The sequence below is a fragment of the Polyodon spathula genome, chromosome 3 (genome assembly GCF_017654505.1).
Source record: "Polyodon spathula isolate WHYD16114869_AA chromosome 3, ASM1765450v1, whole genome shotgun sequence".
NCBI classification, from domain to species: domain Eukaryota; kingdom Metazoa; phylum Chordata; class Actinopteri; order Acipenseriformes; family Polyodontidae; genus Polyodon; species Polyodon spathula.
Genome location: NC_054536.1, coordinates 787,092 through 808,159, shown reverse-complemented (window position 1 = coordinate 808,159; position 21,068 = coordinate 787,092). Strand labels below are relative to the sequence as shown.

Genomic DNA, 21,068 nt, shown 5'->3' with positions numbered 1-21,068 from the left:
TCACTGCTTCCCTCACTGCTTTCCTGTAGTCGTGTGTGTGTGTGTGTGTTTAAAGTATCACTGCTTTCCTGTAGTCCTGTGTGTGTGTGTGTGTTTATAGTATCACTGCTTCCCTGTAGTCGTGTGTGTTTAAAGTATCACTGCTTCCCTGTAGTCGTGTGTGTTTATAGTATCACTGCTCCCTGTAGTCCTCTGTGTATGTGTGTGTGTGTTTAAAGTATCACTGCTTCCCTGTAGTCGTGTGTGTGTGTGCGCTTGCAGGGTACAGTGTATACAGTGCAATTGGAGTGTTTGGTGTGTGCCTTGTGTCATTGTGTTTTAATGAAGCGCCCTGTCCGGGTAGAAATGTGCTGGTCCCAGCTCCTCCTGCTTGTACCCATTCCCCATCAACTCCAAGCGCAGAAGTGCCCTGAACCTGGACTCTTAACAGATTTGAGCCACTTTGACAGTAATTCCTATTTTAGAGAATGGTAAATTGTTCAACTGCTTTCCTTTGAAGCAGCTTAACTGACTAACAGAATGCTGCTGATTGCAATGAGGATCGGGGATGTGCTGGAATTGATTAAAAGGAATTGGCACTGATTTCACTGTGTTGTGTTCAGGACAGCACACCAGATGAGCTGCTGAGCTCTGTGATGAGCGCAGTCCTGAACGATGTCAAGCTGAGTCCAGACAGACTGGGAGACATCTGTGTGGGTAGTGAACCCCATCTAAACAAACCACGAGTGTACTCATAATAATTCTAATTCAAAGAGTCACATAGTTCTAGCTACAATGCAATGGAAATGTACTACCCCCAGCCCCAGCCCCATGATGGTGTCCTTTCAGAGGGATGCTGTCACATCTGCCTGGATTAAGTTACGAGGTCTGGATAAAGGCTTCTGCCAAATTCAATAAATAAAGGTTTGCTATCTCTGACTGAAACTTTTTTCTCTGTAGAATCACATCGGAGAACATGGCAGAGAGGTTTGGCATTTCCAGGCAGAAACAGGATGACTTTGCTGTGTCTTCTCAACAGAAGTAATCACTCCAGCACATTCTAAACGTTCTGCCTCTGTGCCCCACTAGCTAGCTGGCTGCCGCACTGCCTGCTGCTGGGTTTCAGTGCAGTGGAAATAGTTGTGAAATCTGTATGAAGCTGTATTTGTTGAATACAATCAATTATCTATAATGCTATGATATGTGTTCCCCGTCAGTGCCTTTTGAGTGAAAATCATAATTCCGTAATCAATCACTGTATTGAAACCCAGTGAATGTAGTCTGTGGCTAAACATTAATTCACAGGTTATTTAAAGAATACTTTTACTTGGTCTGTGTGGATGGCTTACCAAACTTTTTTTTTTTTTTTAAATGAAAAGTAATTGGTTTAGCCTTTTTTTTTTTTTTTTTTTTTTTTTATACTTGCAGAGAAAATGAACTTGTGATACTGTATTTTGCTGAGTTGCCACCTAGTGGTAGCAAAAGATGTATTTATCGGGGAAAGTCTTGATATTTCTCTGCACTCTCCTCAGAACGACTGGCGGATATGTCTCTACAAATCCCACTAAGTTGGGTAAGTGATTGCTCCTTGTATAGAAAATTGAAGCGTTCTTTATTTTCTTCTGTCCACCCCTGCGTTGCAGAGCAAGGAAAGCTCAGAAGCTGGGTCTGTTCGTGCAGGCGATCGTTCCAGTGAGCGCCAAGTTTGTGGACAGCGAAGGGAACAAGACGAGAATAACAGTGACGCAGGAAGTATAGTTCAGAGTGCAATCAAGTTCTAACTACCGGGACCAATAGCACTTTGTAGCAATGGAGATCTGAAGAGGGTGTTTGTTGATATAATTGATTGCATTGTAATTGTTTGTCCTTTTGTAACAATACCAACACTATGAATGATAAGTTTGAGATGTTTAATGGGCAGGCGTCAAGAGATTGTTTAGTTACTGGCAATTTAATTTCATTTGCAACTGCAAACAATAATAACACCATGTATAAAGTATAAATGAAGTTTAATGGATATTAAAATCACTTGACAGAAAGTTGACAAGTCACAGAACAGAATTGTAAAGTATAAATGTTCAATTACAAATCCCTTCAATTGTAATACAGTAGTAACAGACAGAGAAGAATGAATTGCCCCCACTGTAGTCGTCACTGAAATAGCAGCCTTCAATCAGGTAGGCACAAGGGTCTGGTTAGTAATTACGATCCCACTGAAATGGAACTGCGGTGAATTCCTCTCTGTTGCTTTAGCAGGTATCCGTGAGTAAGGATTCAAATCTTTCATCATGTGATCCTCTCCCCCTGATCTCTAATGTAACTGGCCCTTCACCAAGCATCCCGTGGACTGTTAGCATGGCTTTATATTCAGTGCTGTCTCTGAAAAACAAAAAGAAGATTTCATCAAAACACTCCTGTAACAATCAGGAGCTAGTGTGCTGTGCTGTTGGTAGAGGCAGCATGTTTTGAATCCTTAATCAATCACTAGATTCTGTGCCAGTTCTCAAAGCTCTGCAGGGGTAAGGTCCTGTTTTTAGTCATTTGTTTTGCAGAAGAACTAGGATACCAGCCCATGTGCCAAGGCAATAGAAGTGCCCCTGCCCTGGTTCATTCTCAAACAGTAAGCAAGCCTGTCGGTGAGTACCCTGCAGTGAAGTTGATCTGAAGCGCCACTCTGCTGGCTGAGACGTGGACGATGTGAGCATCGAGAGTCCCGCTGTGTGGAGACACTGCAAATACACCAGGGGTCTCGCCATGGTCTGCAAAGGATACAAACAAACCAGCTTCATCAAGACAACTAACATTTAGGTACTGGGTATATGACACTGTGGAAAATGGAGCAACTCCACGTTATTAACAAATGCAAATACTTTGTAAATAACTGCCATGCTATTTATATAAACTACTACAATTCAGGCAGAAAATCCTAGTTTCTCTAATCACACAATATATATGTATAAATACTATAATAAACTAATACAACTAATATTTCTACATAGCTGAAGCTTGATTTATAGTTCTGGATGGAAAGCTACATAACTTAAAAGTTTCATATTATTAAATGAAATGCACTTATTCATGCACACTAAGTTCACTGCTGGATACAGTTGTTCACTCCTCTGAGAAAACCAGCAGACAGCATAATGTAATTGTTCATCATTACCTATCAGAGCCGTCCAGTAGCTGTTGGAGCCGCCTGTGTTTGACAGGAACACTTCCTGAACCCGGGTCTGTCCCACGTAGCAGGTCCCAAAGTCGAGTACGTGGGAGGAGAGCTGCAGCACTGGCACTGTGAGGTGCGCACACAGCGGGACGAGCTGCAGCACAGACAAGGAGCAGGGCTTTACTGTCAGCACAGACAAGGAATAGAGCTTTACTGTCTGCATAGTCAGGAAGCAGGGCTTTACTGTCAGCACAGACAGGGAGCAGGGCTTTACTGTCAGCACAGACAGGGAGCAGGGCTTTACTGTCAGCACAGACAGGGAGCAGGGCTTTACTGTCAGCACAGTCAGGGAGCAGGGCTTTACTGTCAGCACAGTCAGGGAGCAGGGCTTTACTGTCAGCACAGACAGGGAGCAGGGCTTTACTGTCAGCACAGTCAGGGAGCAGGGCTTTACTGCCAGCACAGACAGGGGGCACAGTCAGGGAGCAGGGCTTTACTGTCAGCACAGACAGGGAGCAGGGCTTTACTGTCAGCACAGACAGGGAGCAGGGCTTTACTGTCAGCACAGACAGGGAGCAGGGCTTTACTGTCAGCACAGACAGGGAGCAGGGCTTTACTGTCAGCACAGACAGGGAGCAGGGCTTTACTGTCAGCACAGTCAGGGAGCAGGGCTTTACTGTCAGCACAGTCAGGGAGCAGGGCTTTACTGTCAGCACAGACAGGGAGCAGGGCTTTACTGTCAGCACAGACAGGGAGCAGGGCTTTACTGTCAGCACAGACAGGGAGCAGGGCTTTACTGTCAGCACAGACAGGGAGCAGGGCTTTACTGTCAGCACAGTCAGGGAGCAGGGCTTTACTGTCAGCACAGACAGGGAGCAGGGCTTTACTGTCAGCACAGACAGGGAGCAGGGCTTTACTGTCAGCACAGACAGGGAGCAGGGCTTTACTGTCAGCACAGTCAGGGAGCAGGGCTTTACTGTCAGCACAGACAGGGAGCAGGGCTTTACTGTCAGCACAGACAGGGAGCAGGGCTTTACTGTCAGCACAGACAGGGAGCAGGGCTTTACTGTCAGCACAGACAGGGAGCAGGGCTTTACTGTCAGCACAGACAGGGAGCAGGGCTTTACTGACAGGGAGCAGGGCTTTACTGTCAGCACAGACAGGGAGCAGGGCTTTACTGTCAGCACAGTCAGGGAGCAGGGCTTTACTGTCAGCACAGACAGGGAGCAGGGCTTTACTGTCAGCACAGACAGGGAGCAGGGCTTTACTGTCAGCACAGACAGGGAGCAGGGCTTTACTGTCAGCACAGTCAGGGAGCAGGGCTTTACTGTCAGCACAGACAGGGAGCAGGGCTTTACTGTCAGCACAGTCAGGGAGCAGGGCTTTACTGTCAGCACAGCTTTACAGGGAGCAGGGCTTTACTGTCAGCACAGTCAGGGAGCAGGGCTTTACTGTCAGCACAGACAGGGAGCAGGGCTTTACTGTCAGCACAGTCAGGGAGCAGGGCTTTACTGTCAGCACAGACAGGGAGCAGGGCTTTACTGTCAGCACAGACAGGGAGCAGGGCTTTACTGTCAGCACAGACAGGGAGCAGGGCTTTACTGCCAGCACAGACAGGGAGCAGGGCTTTACTGTCAGCACAGACAGGGAGCAGGGCTTTACTGTCAGCACAGACAGGGAGCAGGGCTTTACTGTCAGCACAGACAGGGAGCAGGGCTTTACTGTCAGCACAGACAGGGAGCAGGGCTTTACTGTCAGCACAGACAGGGAGCAGGGCTTTACTGTCAGCACAGACAGGGAGCAGGGCTTTACTGTCAGCACAGACAGGGAGCAGGGCTTTACTGTCAGCACAGACAGGGAGCAGGGCTTTACTGTCAGCACAGACAGGGAGCAGGGCTTTACTGTCAGCACAGTCAGGGAGCAGGGCTTTACTGTCAGCACAGACAGGGAGCAGGGCTTTACTGTCAGCACAGACAGGGAGCAGGGCTTTACTGTCAGCACAGACAGGGAGCAGGGCTTTACTGTCAGCACAGACAGGGAGCAGGGCTTTACTGTCAGCACAGACAGGGAGCAGGGCTTTACTGTCAGCACAGACAGGGAGCAGGGCTTTACTGTCAGCACAGACAGGGAGCAGGGCTTTACTGTCAGCACAGTCAGGGAGCAGGGCTTTACTGTCAGCACAGACAGGGAGCAGGGCTTTACTGTCAGCACAGACAGGGAGCAGGGCTTTACTGTCAGCACAGACAGGGAGCAGGGCTTTACTGTCAGCACAGACAGGGAGCAGGGCTTTACTGTCAGCACAGACAGGGAGCAGGGCTTTACTGTCAGCACAGACAGGGAGCAGGGCTTTACTGTCAGCACAGACAGGGAGCAGGGCTTTACTGTCAGCACAGTCAGGGAGCAGGGCTTTACTCTCAGCACAGTCAGGGAGAAGGGCTTTACTCTCAGCACAGTCAGGGAGCAGGGCTTTACTGTCAGCACAGTCAGGGAGCAGGGCTTTACTGTCAGCACAGACAGGGAGCAGGGCTTTACTGCCAGCACAGACAGGGAGCAGGGCTTTACTGTCAGCACAGACAGGGAGCAGGGCTTTACTGTCAGCACAGACAGGGAGCAGGGCTTTACTGTCAGCACAGACAGGGAGCAGGGCTTTACTGTCAGCACAGCAGGGAGCAGGGCTTTACTGTCAGCACAGACAGGGAGCAGGGCTTTACTGTCAGCACAGTCAGGGAGCAGGGCTTTACTGTCAGCACAGACAGGGAGCAGGGCTTTACTGTCAGCACAGACAGGGAGCAGGGATTTACTGTCAGCACAGTCAGGGAGCAGGGCTTTACTGTCAGCACAGACAGGGAGCAGGGCTTTACTGTCAGCACAGACAGGGAGCAGGGCTTTACTGTCAGCACAGACAGGGAGCAGGGCTTTACTGTCAGCACAGTCAGGGAGCAGGGCTTTACTGTCAGCACAGACAGGGAGCAGGGCTTTACTGTCAGCACAGACAGGGAGCAGGGCTTTACTGTCAGCACAGACAGGGAGCAGGGCTTTGCTGTCAGCACAGACAGGGAGCAGGGCTTTACTGACAGGGAGCAGGGCTTTACTGTCAGCACAGACAGGGAGCAGGGCTTTACTGTCAGCACAGACAGGGAGCAGGGCTTTACTGTCAGCACAGACTGGGAGCAGGGCTTTACTGTCAGCACAGACAGGGAGCAGGGCTTTACTGTTGGCATCATGTCAGCAGTCATTTGTTTTTCAACAACTGTAACCAGTTACTACTTTCCCTGTTTCCAGGTAATACAGCCTGGTCACACTCAGGAGCTCTGCTGCAGCCATTTTTAAATAGGTTCTGGTAACAGCACTTGTTATACTGATAAGAAGCCTCTGCTGTTACAATGAAGCCTGGCTCCTGTTGCAATGAGAAGCCTCTGCTGTTACAATGAAGCCTGGCTCCTGTTACAATGAGATGCATCTGCTGTTGCAATGAGAAGCCTGGCTCCTGTTGCAATGAGAAGCCTCTGCTGTTACAATGAAGCCTGGCTCCTGTTACAATGAGATGCCTCTGCTGTTGCAATGAGAAGCCTCTGCTGTTGCAATGAGAAGCCTGGCTCCTGATACAATGAGAAGCCTCTGCTGTTACAATGAAGCCTGGCTCCTGTTGCAATGAGAAGCCAGGCCCTGTTTCATTGAGAAGCCTGGCTCCTGTTACAATGAGATGCCTCTGCTGTTGCAATGAGAAGCCTGGCTCCTGATACAATGAGAAGCCTCTGCTGTTGCAATGAGAAGCCTCTGCTGTTACAATGAGAAGCCTCTGCTGTTACAATGAGATGCCTCTGCTGTTGCAATGAGAAGCCTGGCTCCTGTTGCAATGAGAAACCTGGCCCTGTTGCATTGAGAAGCCTGGCTCCTGTTACAATGAGATGCCTCTGCTGTTGCAATGAGAAGCCTGGCTCCTGTTACAATGAGAAGCCTCTGCTGTTGCAATGAGAAGCCTGGCTCCTGTTACAATGAGAAGCCTCTGCTGTTACAATGAAGCCTGGCTCCTGTTGCAATGAGAAGCCTGGCCCTGTTGCATTGAGAAGCCTGGCTCCTGTTACAATGAGAAGCCTCTGCTGTTGCAATGAGAAGCCTCTGCTGTTACAATGAGATGCCTCTGCTGTTGCAATGAGAAGCCTGGCTCCTGTTGCAATGAGAAGCCTGGCCCTGTTGCAATGAGAAGCCTGGCTCCTGTTACAATGAGATGCCTCTGCTGTTACAATGAAGCCTGGCTCCTGTTGCAATGAGAAGCCTCTGCTGTTACAATGAAGCCTGGCTCCTGTTGCAATGAGAAGCCTGGCCCTGTTGCATTGAGAAGCCTGGCTCCTGTTACAATGAGATGCCTCTGCTGTTGCAATGAGAAGCCTGGCTCCTGTTGCAATGAGAAGCCTCTGCTGTTACAATGAGAAGCCTGGCTCCTGTTACAATGAGAAGCCTCTGCTGTTGCAATGAGAAGCCTGGCTCCTGTTACAATGAGAAGCCTCTGCTGTTACAATGAAGCCTGGCTCCTGTTACAATGAGATGCCTCTGCTGTTACAATGAAGCCTGGCTCCTGTTACAATGAGAAGCCTCTGCTGTTACAATGAAGCCTGGCTCCTGTTGCAATGAGAAGCCTGGCCCTGTTGCATTGAGAAGCCTGGCTCCTGTTACAATGAGAAGCCTCTGCTGTTACAATGAAGCCTGGCTCCTGTTACAATGAGAAGCCTGGCTCCTGTTACAATGAGATGCCTCTGCTGTTGCAATGAGAAGCCTGGCTCCTGATACAATGAGAAGCCTCTGCTGTTGCAATGAGAAGCCTGGCTCCTGTTACAATGAGATGCCTCTGCTGTTGCAATGAGAAGCCTGGCTCCTGTTGCAATGAAAAGCTTCTGCTGTTACAATGAAGCCTGGCTCCTGTTGCAATGAGAAGCCTGGCTCCTGATACAATGAGAAGCCTCTGCTGTTACAATGAAGCCCGGCTCCTGTTGCAATGAGAAGCCTGGCTCCTGTTGCAATGAGAAGCCTCTGCTGTTACAATGAGAAGCCTGGCTCCTGTTACAATGAGAAGCCTCTTCTGTTACAATGAGAAGCCTCTGCTGTTACAATGAGAAGCCTCTGCTGTTACAATGAAGCCTGGCTTCTGTTACAATGAGAAGCCTCTGCTGTTACAATGAGAAGCCTCTGCTGTTGCAATGAGAAGCCTGGCTCCTGTTGCAATGAGAAGCCTCTGCTGTTACAATGAAGCCTGGCTTCTGTTGCAATGAGAAGCCTCTGCTGTTACAATGAAGCCTGGCTCCTGATACAATGAGAAGCCTCTGCTGTTACAATGAGAAGCCTGGCTCATGTTACAGTGAGAAGCCTCTGCTGTTGCAATGAGAAGCCTCTGCTGTTGCAATGAGAAGCCTGGCTCCTGATACAATGAGAAGCCTCTGCTGTTACAATGAAGCCTGGCTCCTGTTGCAATGAGAAGCCTCTGCTGTTACAATGAAGCCTGGCTTCTGTTGCAATGAGAAGCCTGGCTCCTGATACAATGAGAAGCCTCTGCTGTTACAATGAAGCCTGGCTTCTGTTGCAGTGAGAAGCCTCTGCTGTTACAATGAAGCCTGGCTCCTGATACAATGAGAAGCCTCTGCTTTTACAATGAGAAGCCTGGCTCATGTTACAGTGAGAAGCTTCTGCTGTTGCAATGGGAAGCCTGGTCCTGTTGCAAAGAGAAGCCTGGTCCTGTGGACAGAGTGGTTCTTGCTGTACCTGTGCACTCTTGTTGCTGTACTCCACTACGAGCTGCTGGCTGAAACGCAGTTTTCTTTCTCCTCTTTCAGACTGGATGATCTCTGCCCCTCGAGGAAGCTGATTCTCTGGCTGGTTCTGATAGGTCAGCAGAGTCAGAGAGGTTTGGAATGCCACTGTCACCTGGACGTTGCAGACAAAACATTTTTATTACAATCCTGTATTTGTTGTTTTGATTTTCATTCCTGCCTAATAGTAAATGCTTTCCACTTCCACTGGAGAAGCAGCAGTAGGTATTTAGGATATTAGCCAGTCAGTGGCAAAGTTCCTTATCCCAGAAGAAATGCTTTACCAGTGATAAAGCTGCTTGCCAACGCTAAAGGATCAGTGGTCTGTGTAATGGGCAGTGTTGTGTGATCCACTGCTATGGCGGATTCTGTCCCGTCGGTGAGATGAGATGAGGTTAAAAGCTCTATAATCATGAGCGCTGAGCCCGGCTCTTTTACATTGTGGTTAGGACGCTCGCTTGGGGAGCGTGGGGTCGCTGGTTTGCACCCAGCCTCCTCCCTGTTACATCTGAATACATGTTTATACCACAATCTATATAATGCTGCAGCAAATACTGCTGTGTGTGGGTATCAGTATGAACTGAGAATGTCATCTACCTTGTCTGCCCATCAAGGCTTTAAAATCTATTTTATATCCTCTTATTAGCACTCACTATTATCACTGGTGCCCCTTTTGTCTTGGTTCTTTGCTTGTATTTTATACTTTAAAATATACACACACTGCACACACACACGCACGCACGCATGCACACACACACTGCACACAAACACACTTCAAAGACAGGCTAGCTAAGTCGCTGCTGATTCCTCAGCCTGTACCTCATCACTTCATGTGCTGCAGGTGAGACTAATTCCAATCTGACCATGTGACCATCACAACATGTTCCAAGAAGAAACATTATATGAGTATTCTGTATTTAAAATATGTGTGTATCATGAATGAATGAATGCTTATAAGAGGTAAGACAAATGATTTGTAGAGTACTGTTTGCTCTCTTTTAATGGACAGAACATGAATACTTAGCTAACATTCTCCATCTGGAATCCCATTGGACAAGAGCTCCCCTAGAGAAAGTCAGTGACTTTAAAAACACTGCTAGTATTAGAAGATGAAGCAAAGAGTTCTAGTGCTTTTGCATATACTTTTACTGATTCTAAAGCTCCAACTAAAGGCTGCTTCATACTTCGCTTGTGCAACACGACCAGCTAGAGTTGAAAACAGTTAACTGGAGCTACCGGTCTCTCTTGGATCTCCAGACAGTCGCATGACTGAAGACTAGAAATCCCCCTCAACGACGCTTACATGGCTGAAGTGTAAGCCAGCCTGACGAATCCACAGTCTGAATATTTCCACTGCGCTTTCCTACAATCCTGTACAGATATACTGAGACCTGCATGCTGTGCTGGGGGTGCAGGACAAGCCCCCCCTCCTCCACCCTGTCACTGTGTGAAGTCTCCATACTGGCCCTGGGCTCCACGTGTAACACGCTGAAGGGCTCCGGCACCAGCAGCCTGAAGTACAGAGGCGTCTCTGTGCTGTTGAGCAGCCTCAGCCTGCGAGTCGTCACGGATTGCAGCAGGATCTGGAGGGAAGGAACGAGTTCGGAAACGTTATCTGACTGTTAACAGGTTAACCTGAAAGTGCAAACAAACAAATTGACTCCATGAATGGAAAGCAGGGGCAGCCATGCTCGCCTTTGTGTGCGGATCTCTTTGAATCAGATCACTGGCGGAGGCATAAAACACCAGCCCTTCCTCCTCCTCCTCCTCGTCTTCAAGCTCCAGTGTTAACCTGAAGAATACAGAAAGAGTTACTGAGCCTGTTAATGGTTTTTGATGTTACTGCAGCTTTTCCACTTTAACGAGCTGTGCCTCCCGTTGTGTTAAAATAGCCCTTTCACTCACAAGGCAGGTTTCACAAAGGCATGAAGGTCCAGCCTCAGGGGCTCCAGCTCATAGCCTTGTGCACGCTCCACCTTCCCAGGAATGCAGCCAGCAACCTGATTACAGACAAGCACAGGGTTACCCTATGCACCATATCAATCCATATAAATCCATGAACACTAGGAGTCTGGTGGTAAGTGGAGTCCTGCTGTGAAAGGTACCTGAGACAGGAACATGTACCAGAATGCATTGCCGTGTGAGTTGACAAGCCTGAACTGTCTCCAACTGTCCTAGTGTATGTGGAGTCAAGTAGTAACCCTATCAAAACTGCACATACATTGTTCAATTTCAAGTGCAGCAATATTCAACTTCGTGTGCCTCAGACACACAGACGTGTCTCTTTAACATCAGACCAGCATATTAATGCACATTCTGTGAATTCCCTGTTTGTACCTTGCTGTCCAGGCTCAGGAAGCCCAGGGCGAATCCGGCACACTCGGTTTCACTCACTATCTCCGACAGGGTCAAGGGAGTGAAGGACACATGTAGAGTAGCACTGCCCCCTCCTGGAACAAGCTGGAATAACAAATTAACAGAACACTGGAGTTGATCACAAACAGGACTATTCACAAAATGGGACATCTTTATTTCTTAACAACAAAAAAGCTAAAGCAAATATACAAATATAAAGTGAATATACAAAGTGAACAAGTAAAGTTGTCATCTCAATCCCATCCACCACCAAAACATTTGAGGAGTTCTCCCAGCTGATAACAGCCTCTGCATGCTGGTTCTGGTTCCGGCTGCAGTAACAGGCTGCGTGCTGGTTCTGGTTCCGGCTGCAGTAACAGGCTCTGCGTGCTGGTTCTGGTTCCGGCTGCAGTAACAGGCTCTGCGTGCTGGTTCTGGTTCCGGCTGCAGTAACAGGCTCTGCGTGCTGGTTCTGGTTCCGGCTGCAGTAACAGGCTCTGCGTGCTGGTTCTGGTTCCGGCTGCAGTAACAGGCTCTGCGTGCTGGTTCTGGTTCTGGCTGCAGTAACAGGCTCTGCGTGCTGGTTCTGGTTGGCTGCAGTAACAGGCTCTGCGAAGCTGGTTCTCGTTTGGCTGCAGTAACAGGCTTTGCGTGCTGGTTCTGTGTCGAGGTACAGTGCAAAACTAGTCTGATTACAGGGGTTTGAAGTGGGGGGTGGGGGGGTGGAGTTACAAGCTCAGAATGTTGGCCAAAAATGTACCAAGAATATGTTTTCACCAGTCCAAACATTTATCAACAGATGCTACTTACTATCTGTCTGGGAGTGATGCAGTAGGGATAGTCAGAGACGGTGCCCTCATGAGCTTGCAGGTTGACAGAGATTATCTTCTTCAACGGAGCTTTATTTACATCCTCGAGCTCATCTTCCTCTCCCTCCTCCTCCTCCTCCTCCTCCTCCTCCTGAGGGAAAGATGTACTGTGATTGCTTGTTACTCATGAAATGTGCTGGATTGCCACGACTGTATCCCACAGAGCAGTGCTGTCAATGTTAGCCTCCCCAAAGTAAATGGCTCACTTCCTTAAAGCATGTGTAAAAGTTAATAAGAAATAACTGTCTGCAGCTGATTAAAGGCTGGTAACAAGTTGAACATATTCACAAGTTCACTTTGAAACTCTAACGATACAACACTAGAGAGCAGTTCTCTCATCCCATGTTGATCCATTCCCAATGCTGTGTACTGGACAGAGTCTCCTGCAGAGGAAATACTGGCTCTAGTCTCCTGTCTCACAGTGTTAGGAAAGCAGAGTGGCTGAGCTTGTGTTAGGAGGATTTCTGACTGGAAAGACTCTCTCTTTGCAGCCAAGAAAGCAAGGGGAGACTCCAGTAGATGCAAACCAACTTACCACTACTGTACCTTCAGGGATATACTAATAATATAGATTTGTTTAACCCAAGACATATTCTTGTTCCTGGCAAGTGCTGTAGGTGACATTATTAAACAATATTCAGTGCATGCAAAGTTCAAGCCTTGTTGAGTAAGGCGGATCACCTTGTTATTAACCTCACTGTATGCTTTTCTTACACAGTCAGTCCTCATTGAAGAGGAGGAGGTCCCTGCAGTGCTGGGCAGGGTGTCCCAGTCCCACTTCTGCTTCCTGCTCTCGCAGGAACCAACTCTCCCTCCGATGACCTCGTTCCCGTCTGCATCTTTCAGAGGGAAGGCATCGCCGTACGAGACCAGCAGATCCACGAGTTTCGAGTCCCCCTTCTCCTGGTTCAAAGTCTCCCAGTCCATGCGGATAGCTGAGCACAACAGAATCAACCAAGCTGTGCACTCTGATGGGGTACTGGGGCTAATCTAATCAGATTATCAGGAAAGCTTGCAAAAGCTATTAAACAATCATTCTGAGTGCTGATTAAGTAATTCTCACTGATATTCTCTACTGTTTTACATTTTATTTTTCACTCACAGGTAAAATGCAAGAGAAAATTAGATGGCATGACATCGCCGGTAAAGCAGACTCATACTACTGTACATGCATTTGGCACTCCCATTGTTCTCATCATGTTCATTCATGGCAATGCGAAGTTCTGTAGAACAAGTTTACACTGCTGCAGCTCAAACGTAGGTGTTGGTTGCTTACTGTAAGGGCTTGGGTTGTTGATTCTTAAAGATCGTGAGACGGTGTCTCCTCCAGATATATGAGTCCCGAACCTGAAAGAGGAAGGTGCTGTTAACACTTTGGTGTTACAGTATGTTCTTTCAATTCAAATGTTTCACTTCTTTAATCTTGATGCATTTCACAATACATTTCACGGACTGCACCACTGACTATGCAGTCATTCCATGTCAAGCATGCAAAAGTGGAGGCCCGACCCTCCCCAATAACTCACTGGTGTCCATTGGAAACTGAAATCTAGCAATTCAGCTCCTTATCTCAAACTGTAGCTCTCATGCATCCTACCCTACGTTTATCACCAATCCACAATGGAGTGCATCTCAGGAACTGTTGCTGGTGCGTTTTTGCAGTGTTCCCTGTTTTTGCACACTCTAATATACAGTACCTCAGTATTGGCCCATGGCTGTGACTGTCCCTCTGTGGCCCCGTCATCTGGAAGTAGAGCGGGCAGCCCTTCACAGAGATCTGCACTGGGATGGTCACAGGATCCAGCTCCCCTGCCTGGTATGGAAAATCAAAACGGTTTAAAAGGCTGAAATGTCAGAGGTGATACTGTGTGTGTGCGTGTGTGCATGCGCGTGTGTGTTATTAATAAAAAAAATAAATAATATATATATATATATATTATATATATTATATATATATATATATATATATATATATATATATATATATATATATATATATATATATGCATGCACACACATATATATAAAGTGATGAACCAAGACGTGGATCCTCTATCCGTGTTAAAGGTATACGTGTTACTTGTTGGGATAACAAGCTGTGAAAACCATCTTACAATGAAATGCGCCCAGCAGGACAGAGTGGATCACTGAGGGGGCACTATTACCTCCAGCAGGGGTTTGTTTGGAAACACAAAAGATATCAGATCTCATCATTAAGGAAGAGGGATGGCATTTTTGTTTCTAGTTCTAATGTACTGCTCTTGATTTATAGCATCTCCCATATATGCTTCAAGTTCTCATGTGCTTGTGGATCGGGAGGGTTTTGTGCTGTATTGTTGGTGTCAGTAGCTGCATGCCCACCTCTGCCTAACCATGTTTTAACACAATCTTCAAGTCTGAATAATACCAGAGGCAGAGCGACTACCCTGCTGAACAGGACGGCACTGCTGTTGTTAAGACCGCTATTCATGAATATGTTTTTTATTGTACATGGCATGTATATAGAGTTTTGTTTTTTGTTTTGTTTTTAAACAAAAACATAATTTGCAAACGATATCATTCTCACCTGTCCGACAAAAAAGGTACCAGATCTGGGATCCCCCGATCTCTGCTTATATAAAGCAATCCAGTACACACCCTGCAGACGAACCCCTGATCTCTGCTTATATAAAGCAATCCAGTACACACCCTGCAGACGAACCCCTGATCTCTGCTTATATAAAGCAATCCAGTACACACCCTGCAGACGAACCTCTGATCTCTGCTTATATAAAGCAATCCAGTACACACCCTGCAGACGAACCTCTGATCTCTGCTTATATAAAGCAATCCAGTACACACCCTGCAGATGAACCTGATCTGCTTATATAAAGCAACAGTACACACCCTGCAGATGAACCTCTGATCTCTGCTTATATAAAGCAATCCAGTACACACCCTGCAGATGAACCCCTGATCTCTGCTTATATAAAGCAATCCAGTACACACCCTGCAGACGAACCTCTGATCTCTGCTTATATAAAGCAATCCAGTACACACCCTGCAGATGAACCCCTGATCTCTGCTTATATAAAGCAATCCAGTACACACCCTGCAGATGAAATCTCAGCTTATATAAAGCAATCCAGTACACACCCTGCAGACGAACCCCTGATCTCAGCTTATATAAAGCAATCCAGTACACACCCTGCAGATGAACCCCTGATCTCTGCTTATATAAAGCAATCCAGTACACACCCTGCAGATGAACCCCTGATCTCTGCTTATATAAAGCAATCCAGTACACACCCTGCAGATGAACCCCTGATCTCAGCTTATATAAAGCAATCCAGTACACACCCTGCAGATGAACCCCTGATCTCTGCTTATATAAAGCAATCCAGTACACACCCTGCAGATGAACCCCTGATCTCAGCTTATATAAAGCAATCCAGTACACACCCTGCAGATGAGATTATCCCAGTATTCTCCCCACATGTTGGCGATTGCAGTGATCTCTATGGTCTGCTTCTGGAATGGACCCAGAGTCCCGGTAGACGGCTCAATAAAGAACACAGCTCCCTTTCCATGGGAGAGTAAAGCAGCCTCAAGCTCTGTCAGGGAACAACAGAAAATAACATGACACCTGAAACACCTGCTCCCTTTCAACAAAAGCACTGCTTCATACAACCATAAAAACAGAAGTGCCTGTAATCACATGACAGCTTGTGTTATGAAATCATGGGCAGCCTGTTTTGGGAAGTATCCAAACAGTTGATCTACTAGACATATTGCAGCTATGTATAGTTTGTAATTGAGTGTGATTAAAGAAAATACAACGGAAATATTACCAACTGCATAAAAAAAAAGGTGACGTCAGGTGCATGTGAGATTATTGTTCGGGTCTCAAGAAATAGAAAGAAGATTGTACTGCACACACTGACGTCAGCTTTTCTTTTGCAATCCAGCAGTGCAGCAGTTGGTGTCGATGGTACACAGTGATCAGGTCTGTTTATTGATAAGGTGTGTGCCCCCCTGTTAATTACATTGCACAGGCCACTCGGCAATACCATAGCAGATTCAAATGGTATTTCAAACGCAGGTTATATCAGTATCTGAGGACGTGGCTTGTCTTTACCCTGCTGTCTTCTGCTTTCCACTTTGCTTGCAAGGATATTACTTAATGGTTTTCTCACTAGAGAGGTCCTGAAAAAAAAAAACACAGAAAAAGTAAAAGTGAGGTTTATTAATGAATACAAGTATAGAAGACTCAGAATACTCACTGTAGCTCACATGATCAGTACATGCTTACCTGAGTGTTCAGCGAAGATGATCAATACTCACTGTAGCTCACACGATCAGTACGTGCTTACCTGAGTGTTCAGAGAAGATGATCAATACTCACTGTAGCTCACACGATCAGTACGTGCTTACCTGAGTGTTCAGAGAAGATGATCAATACTCACTGTAGCTCACACGATCAGTACGTGCTTACCTGAGTGTTCAGAGAAGATGATCAATACTCACTGTAGCTCACACGATCAGTACGTGCTTACTTGAGTGTTCAGAGAAGATGATCAATACTCACTGTAGCTCACACGATCAGTACGTCCTTACCTGAGTGTTCTCCAACACTGCCCGCTAAACATGAAGCTCTGAACATACAATCGGGTCTGGACTCAATTACAGACCAATACAAACAGACCAATATTTGTGGTAGAGCCTTGCTTTGTTGACCACCCAGTGGGCTTTGCAGCGGCATAGATTTATCAAAGCTTTCCATTATTAAAGTGAGAGCAAAATAAAAGGTGCTTGTTTACAACAGTACTAAGAAAGCACCCAGAAGGGTCAATGTAGGGTTTCTGAAGTCCACCTAAATGTTTTTTTACAGGTTTTGGAACATTGCCAATTGTACCCCAGAGTAAACAGCTTTGATAAAAGTGGCCAAGGACTTGTGCTCTGACAGCTAGTGGTATCAATGTGTGGCAAGCAGAGAGGCAGTGGGCTGGCTTATCTAGTTACAGTACAAGGATCTTACCTGAGTGCAATGCGAGAGCTCCCGGCTGAGTCTGCTGGTGGTGTGGGGAGGCACCCACAGAAATACTCTGCCTCCACTGAGAATGGGGCGGGGATCGCTGTGTGGTTCGTGATTATCAGCTGCTGTTTCACCTTGCTGTTTAACAGCTGGGTTCCAAAATCTAACAGCAGTTTAGAAGGATCCTGACACTCCAGTTCAGGGCTGTGTAAAAGTAGAGGTTTTTAAAAGTTACACACAATGTACTGCACTGTACCATATACCTGCACAGTACAATACAGCTGGCAAAGACAGAAAGCAGAAAGCCTTGCTTTACATAATTGTTGTTTACTATTTACTGGATGAGTAGACTTGCATTACAACTTTAATGAAAATCATACACCTTATTAAAACATCTAACTGCAAAAATGCATTTTTATTAATCTATTCACTCATAACTCCTCCATATCTTTAACATCAAAAAAAATGATTAGGCTTGACAAACGCTACAACAGTCTCTTCCAGTCCATGTCTTTGTTAAAGCTAGGTATCTCATTATTTAATTGGAGTGCTAAAGTGCTTCACTTGACCTGTTTAAACCTGTTGTGGACTGGTCTTTAAAAGACAGTTAAAAGATTACTGTTTCAGGGACCAGCCTTGTAATACATGGAAAATGACGAGGTGCACTCTTAGAATTACAAGAAGAGACCTCAAGCCAAAGAAACACAAGCATATAGGAAATCTAAATGTGCCGATGGAAATTACAGAAATCTGTCCCAGGAGGTTACACTAGGGCTGAAGAATGGAACAGAAATCTGAAGTGGATAGGACAGTGTACACAAATACTGTACTGAAAGATGATTCTGATCATACACAATACATCCAAACCAAATGTTACCTGTCAGATGGTACAGAGAACGTGACGTGGAGACCGCTGGCTTTTGCAAAAATTTCCAGAACAAGAGGCTCTTCCATGCTGGTCACTGAACACAATAGAGCAGCGTCTGTCAGTTCACTCTGCAGAAGAAAGGCAGGCGTGTCAGTGGTGTAAGCATGCTGTGATCACATGACATGTACAGGACGGGAGTCAGTGTTGTAAGCATGCTGTGATCACTGTCATGTACAGGATGGGAGTCAGTGTTGTAAGCATGCTGTGATCACTGTCATGTACAGGACGGGAGTCAGTGTTGTAAGCATGCTGTGATCACTGTCATGTACAGGACGGGAGTCAGTGTTGTAAGCATGCTGTGATCACATGTCATGTACAGGACGGGAGTCAGTGTTGTAAGCATGCTGTGATCACATGACATGTACAGGACGGGAGTCAGTGTTGTAAGCATGCTGTGATCACATGTCATGTACAGGACGGGAGTCAGTGTTGTAAGCATGCTCTGATCACATGTCATGTACAGGACGGGAGTCAGTGTTGTAAGCATGCTGTGATCACATGACATGTACAGGACGGGAGTCAGTGTTGTAAGCATGCTGTGATCACATGACATGTACAGGAGGACGGGAGTCAGTGTTGTAAGCATGCTCTGATCACATGTCATGTACAGGACGGGAGTCAGTGTTGTAAGCATGCTGTGATCACATGTCATGTACAGGACGGGAGTCAGTGTTGTAAGCATGCTCTGATCACATGTCATGTACAGGACGGGAGTCAGTGTTGTAAGCATGCTGTGATCACATGTCATGTACAGGACGGGAGTCAGTGTTGTAAGCATGCTGTGATCACATGACATGTACAGGACGGGAGTCAGTGTTGTAAGCATGCTGTGATCACATGTCATGTACAGGACGGGAGTCAGTGTTGTAAGCATGCTGTGATCACACGTCATGTACAGGACGGGAGTCAGTGTTGTAAGCATGCTGTGATCACATGTCATGTACAGGACGGGAGTCAGTGTTGTAAGCATGCTGTGATCACACGTCATGTACAGGACGGGAGTCAGTGTTGTAAGCATGCTGTGATCACATGTCATGTACAGGACGGGAGTCAGTGTTGTAAGCATGCTGTGATCACATGTCATGTACAGGACGGGAGTCAGTGTTGTAAGCATGCTGTGATCACATTTCATGTACAGGACGGGAGTCAGTGTTGTAAGCATGCTGTGCATGTACAGGACGGGAGTCAGTGTTGTAAGCATGCTCTGATCACACGTCATGTACAGGACGGGAGTCAGTGTTGTAAGCATGCTGTGATCACATTTCATGTACAGGACGGGAGTCAGTGTTGTAAGCATGCTGTGATCACATGTCATGTACAGGACGGGAGTCAGTGTTGTAAGCATGCTGTGATCACATGTCATGTACAGGACGGGAGTCAGTGTTGTAAGCATGCTGTGATCACATGTCATGTACAGGACGGGAGTCAGTGTTGTAAGCATGCTGTGATCACATGTCATGTACAGGACGGGAGTCAGTGTTGTAAGCATGCTGTGATCACATGTCATGTACAGGACGGGAGTCAGTGTTGTAAGCATGCTGTGATCACATGTCATGTACAGGACGGGAGTCAGTGTTGTAAGCATGCTGTGATCACATGTCATGTACAGGACGGGAGTCAGTGTTGTAAGCATGCTGTGATCACATGTCATGTACAGGACGGGAGTCAGTGTTGTAAGCATGCTGTGATCACATGTCATGTACAGGACGGGAGTCAGTGTTGTAAGCATGCTGTGATCACATGTCATGTACAGGACGGGAGTCAGTGTTGTAAGCATGCTGTGATCACATGTCATGTACAGGACGGGAGTCAGTGTTGTAAGCATGCTGTGATCACATGTCATGTACAGGACGGGAGTCAGTGTTGTAAGCATGCTGTGATCACATGTCATGTACAGGACGGGAGTCAGTGTTGTAAGCATGCTGTGATCACATGTCATGTACAGGACGGGAGTCAGTGTTGTAAGCATGCTGTGATCACATGCATGTGATCACATCACATGTCATGTACAGGACGGGAGTCAGTGTTGTAAGCATGCTGTGATCACATGTCATGTACAGGACGGGAGTCAGTGTTGTAAGCATGCTGTGATCACATGTCATGTACAGGACGGGAGTCAGTGTTGTAAGCATGCTGTGATCTGATCACATGTCATGTACAGGACGGGAGTCAGTGTTGTAAGCATGCTCTGATCACATGTCATGTACAGGACGGGAGTCAGTGTTGTAAGCATGCTGTGATCACATGTCATGTACAGGACGGGAGTCAGTGTTGTAAGCATGCTCTGATCACATGTCATGTACAGGACGGGAGTCAGTGTTGTAAGCATGCTCTGATCACATTTCATGTACAGGACGGGAGTCAGTGTTGTAAGCATGCTGTGATCACATGTCATGTACAGGACGGGAGTCAGTGTTGTAAGCATGCTGTGATCACATGTCATGTACAGGACGGGAGTCAGTGTTGTAAGCATGCTGTGATCACATGTCATGTACAGGACGGGAGTCAGTGTTGTAAGCATGCTGTGATCACATGTCATGTACAGGACGGGAGTCAGTGTTGTAAGCATGCTGTGATCACATGTCATGTACAGGACGGGAGTCAGTGTTGTAAGCATGCTGTGATCACATGTCATGTACAGGACGGGAGTCAGTGTTGTAAGCATGCTGTGATCACATGTCATGTACAGGACGGGAGTCAGTGTTGTAAGCATGCTGTGATCACATGTCATGTACAGGACGGGAGTCAGTGTTGTAAGCATGCTGTGATCACACGACATGTACAGGACGGGAGTCAGTGTTGTAAGCATGCTGTGATCACATGTCATGTACAGGACGGGAGTCAGTGTTGTAAGCATGCTGTGATCACATGTCATGTACAGGACGGGAGTCAGTGTTGTAAGCATGCTGTGATCACACGTCATGTACAGGACGGGAGTCAGTGTTGTAAGCATGCTGTG

General features: G+C 46.8%; 1 protein-coding gene across 1 annotated transcript in view; it reads right to left on the bottom strand.

Annotated features, from left to right (window-relative positions):
* Window positions 1-1,649: 1,649 nt before the first annotated feature.
* The window catches only part of LOC121309859 (deleted in lung and esophageal cancer protein 1-like), a 64,721-nt gene continuing 45,302 nt past the window's right edge, over window positions 1,650-21,068 (bottom strand). Inside the window, exons 6-22 of the mRNA XM_041243015.1 lie at window positions 18,059-18,177; window positions 17,185-17,385; window positions 16,285-16,352; window positions 15,609-15,760; window positions 13,865-13,980; window positions 13,444-13,514; window positions 12,882-13,102; window positions 12,109-12,258; window positions 11,528-11,884; window positions 11,281-11,403; window positions 10,849-10,943; window positions 10,639-10,735; window positions 10,335-10,526; window positions 8,897-9,058; window positions 3,143-3,296; window positions 2,624-2,738; window positions 1,650-2,358 (exon numbers count right to left, since the gene is read on the bottom strand). Coding sequence (XP_041098949.1) covers window positions 2,229-2,358; window positions 2,624-2,738; window positions 3,143-3,296; window positions 8,897-9,058; window positions 10,335-10,526; window positions 10,639-10,735; window positions 10,849-10,943; window positions 11,281-11,403; window positions 11,528-11,884; window positions 12,109-12,258; window positions 12,882-13,102; window positions 13,444-13,514; window positions 13,865-13,980; window positions 15,609-15,760; window positions 16,285-16,352; window positions 17,185-17,385; window positions 18,059-18,177 — 2,523 coding nt within the window. The 3' untranslated portion in view covers window positions 1,650-2,228. The remainder of the gene's footprint in view (window positions 2,359-2,623; window positions 2,739-3,142; window positions 3,297-8,896; window positions 9,059-10,334; window positions 10,527-10,638; window positions 10,736-10,848; window positions 10,944-11,280; window positions 11,404-11,527; window positions 11,885-12,108; window positions 12,259-12,881; window positions 13,103-13,443; window positions 13,515-13,864; window positions 13,981-15,608; window positions 15,761-16,284; window positions 16,353-17,184; window positions 17,386-18,058; window positions 18,178-21,068) is intronic.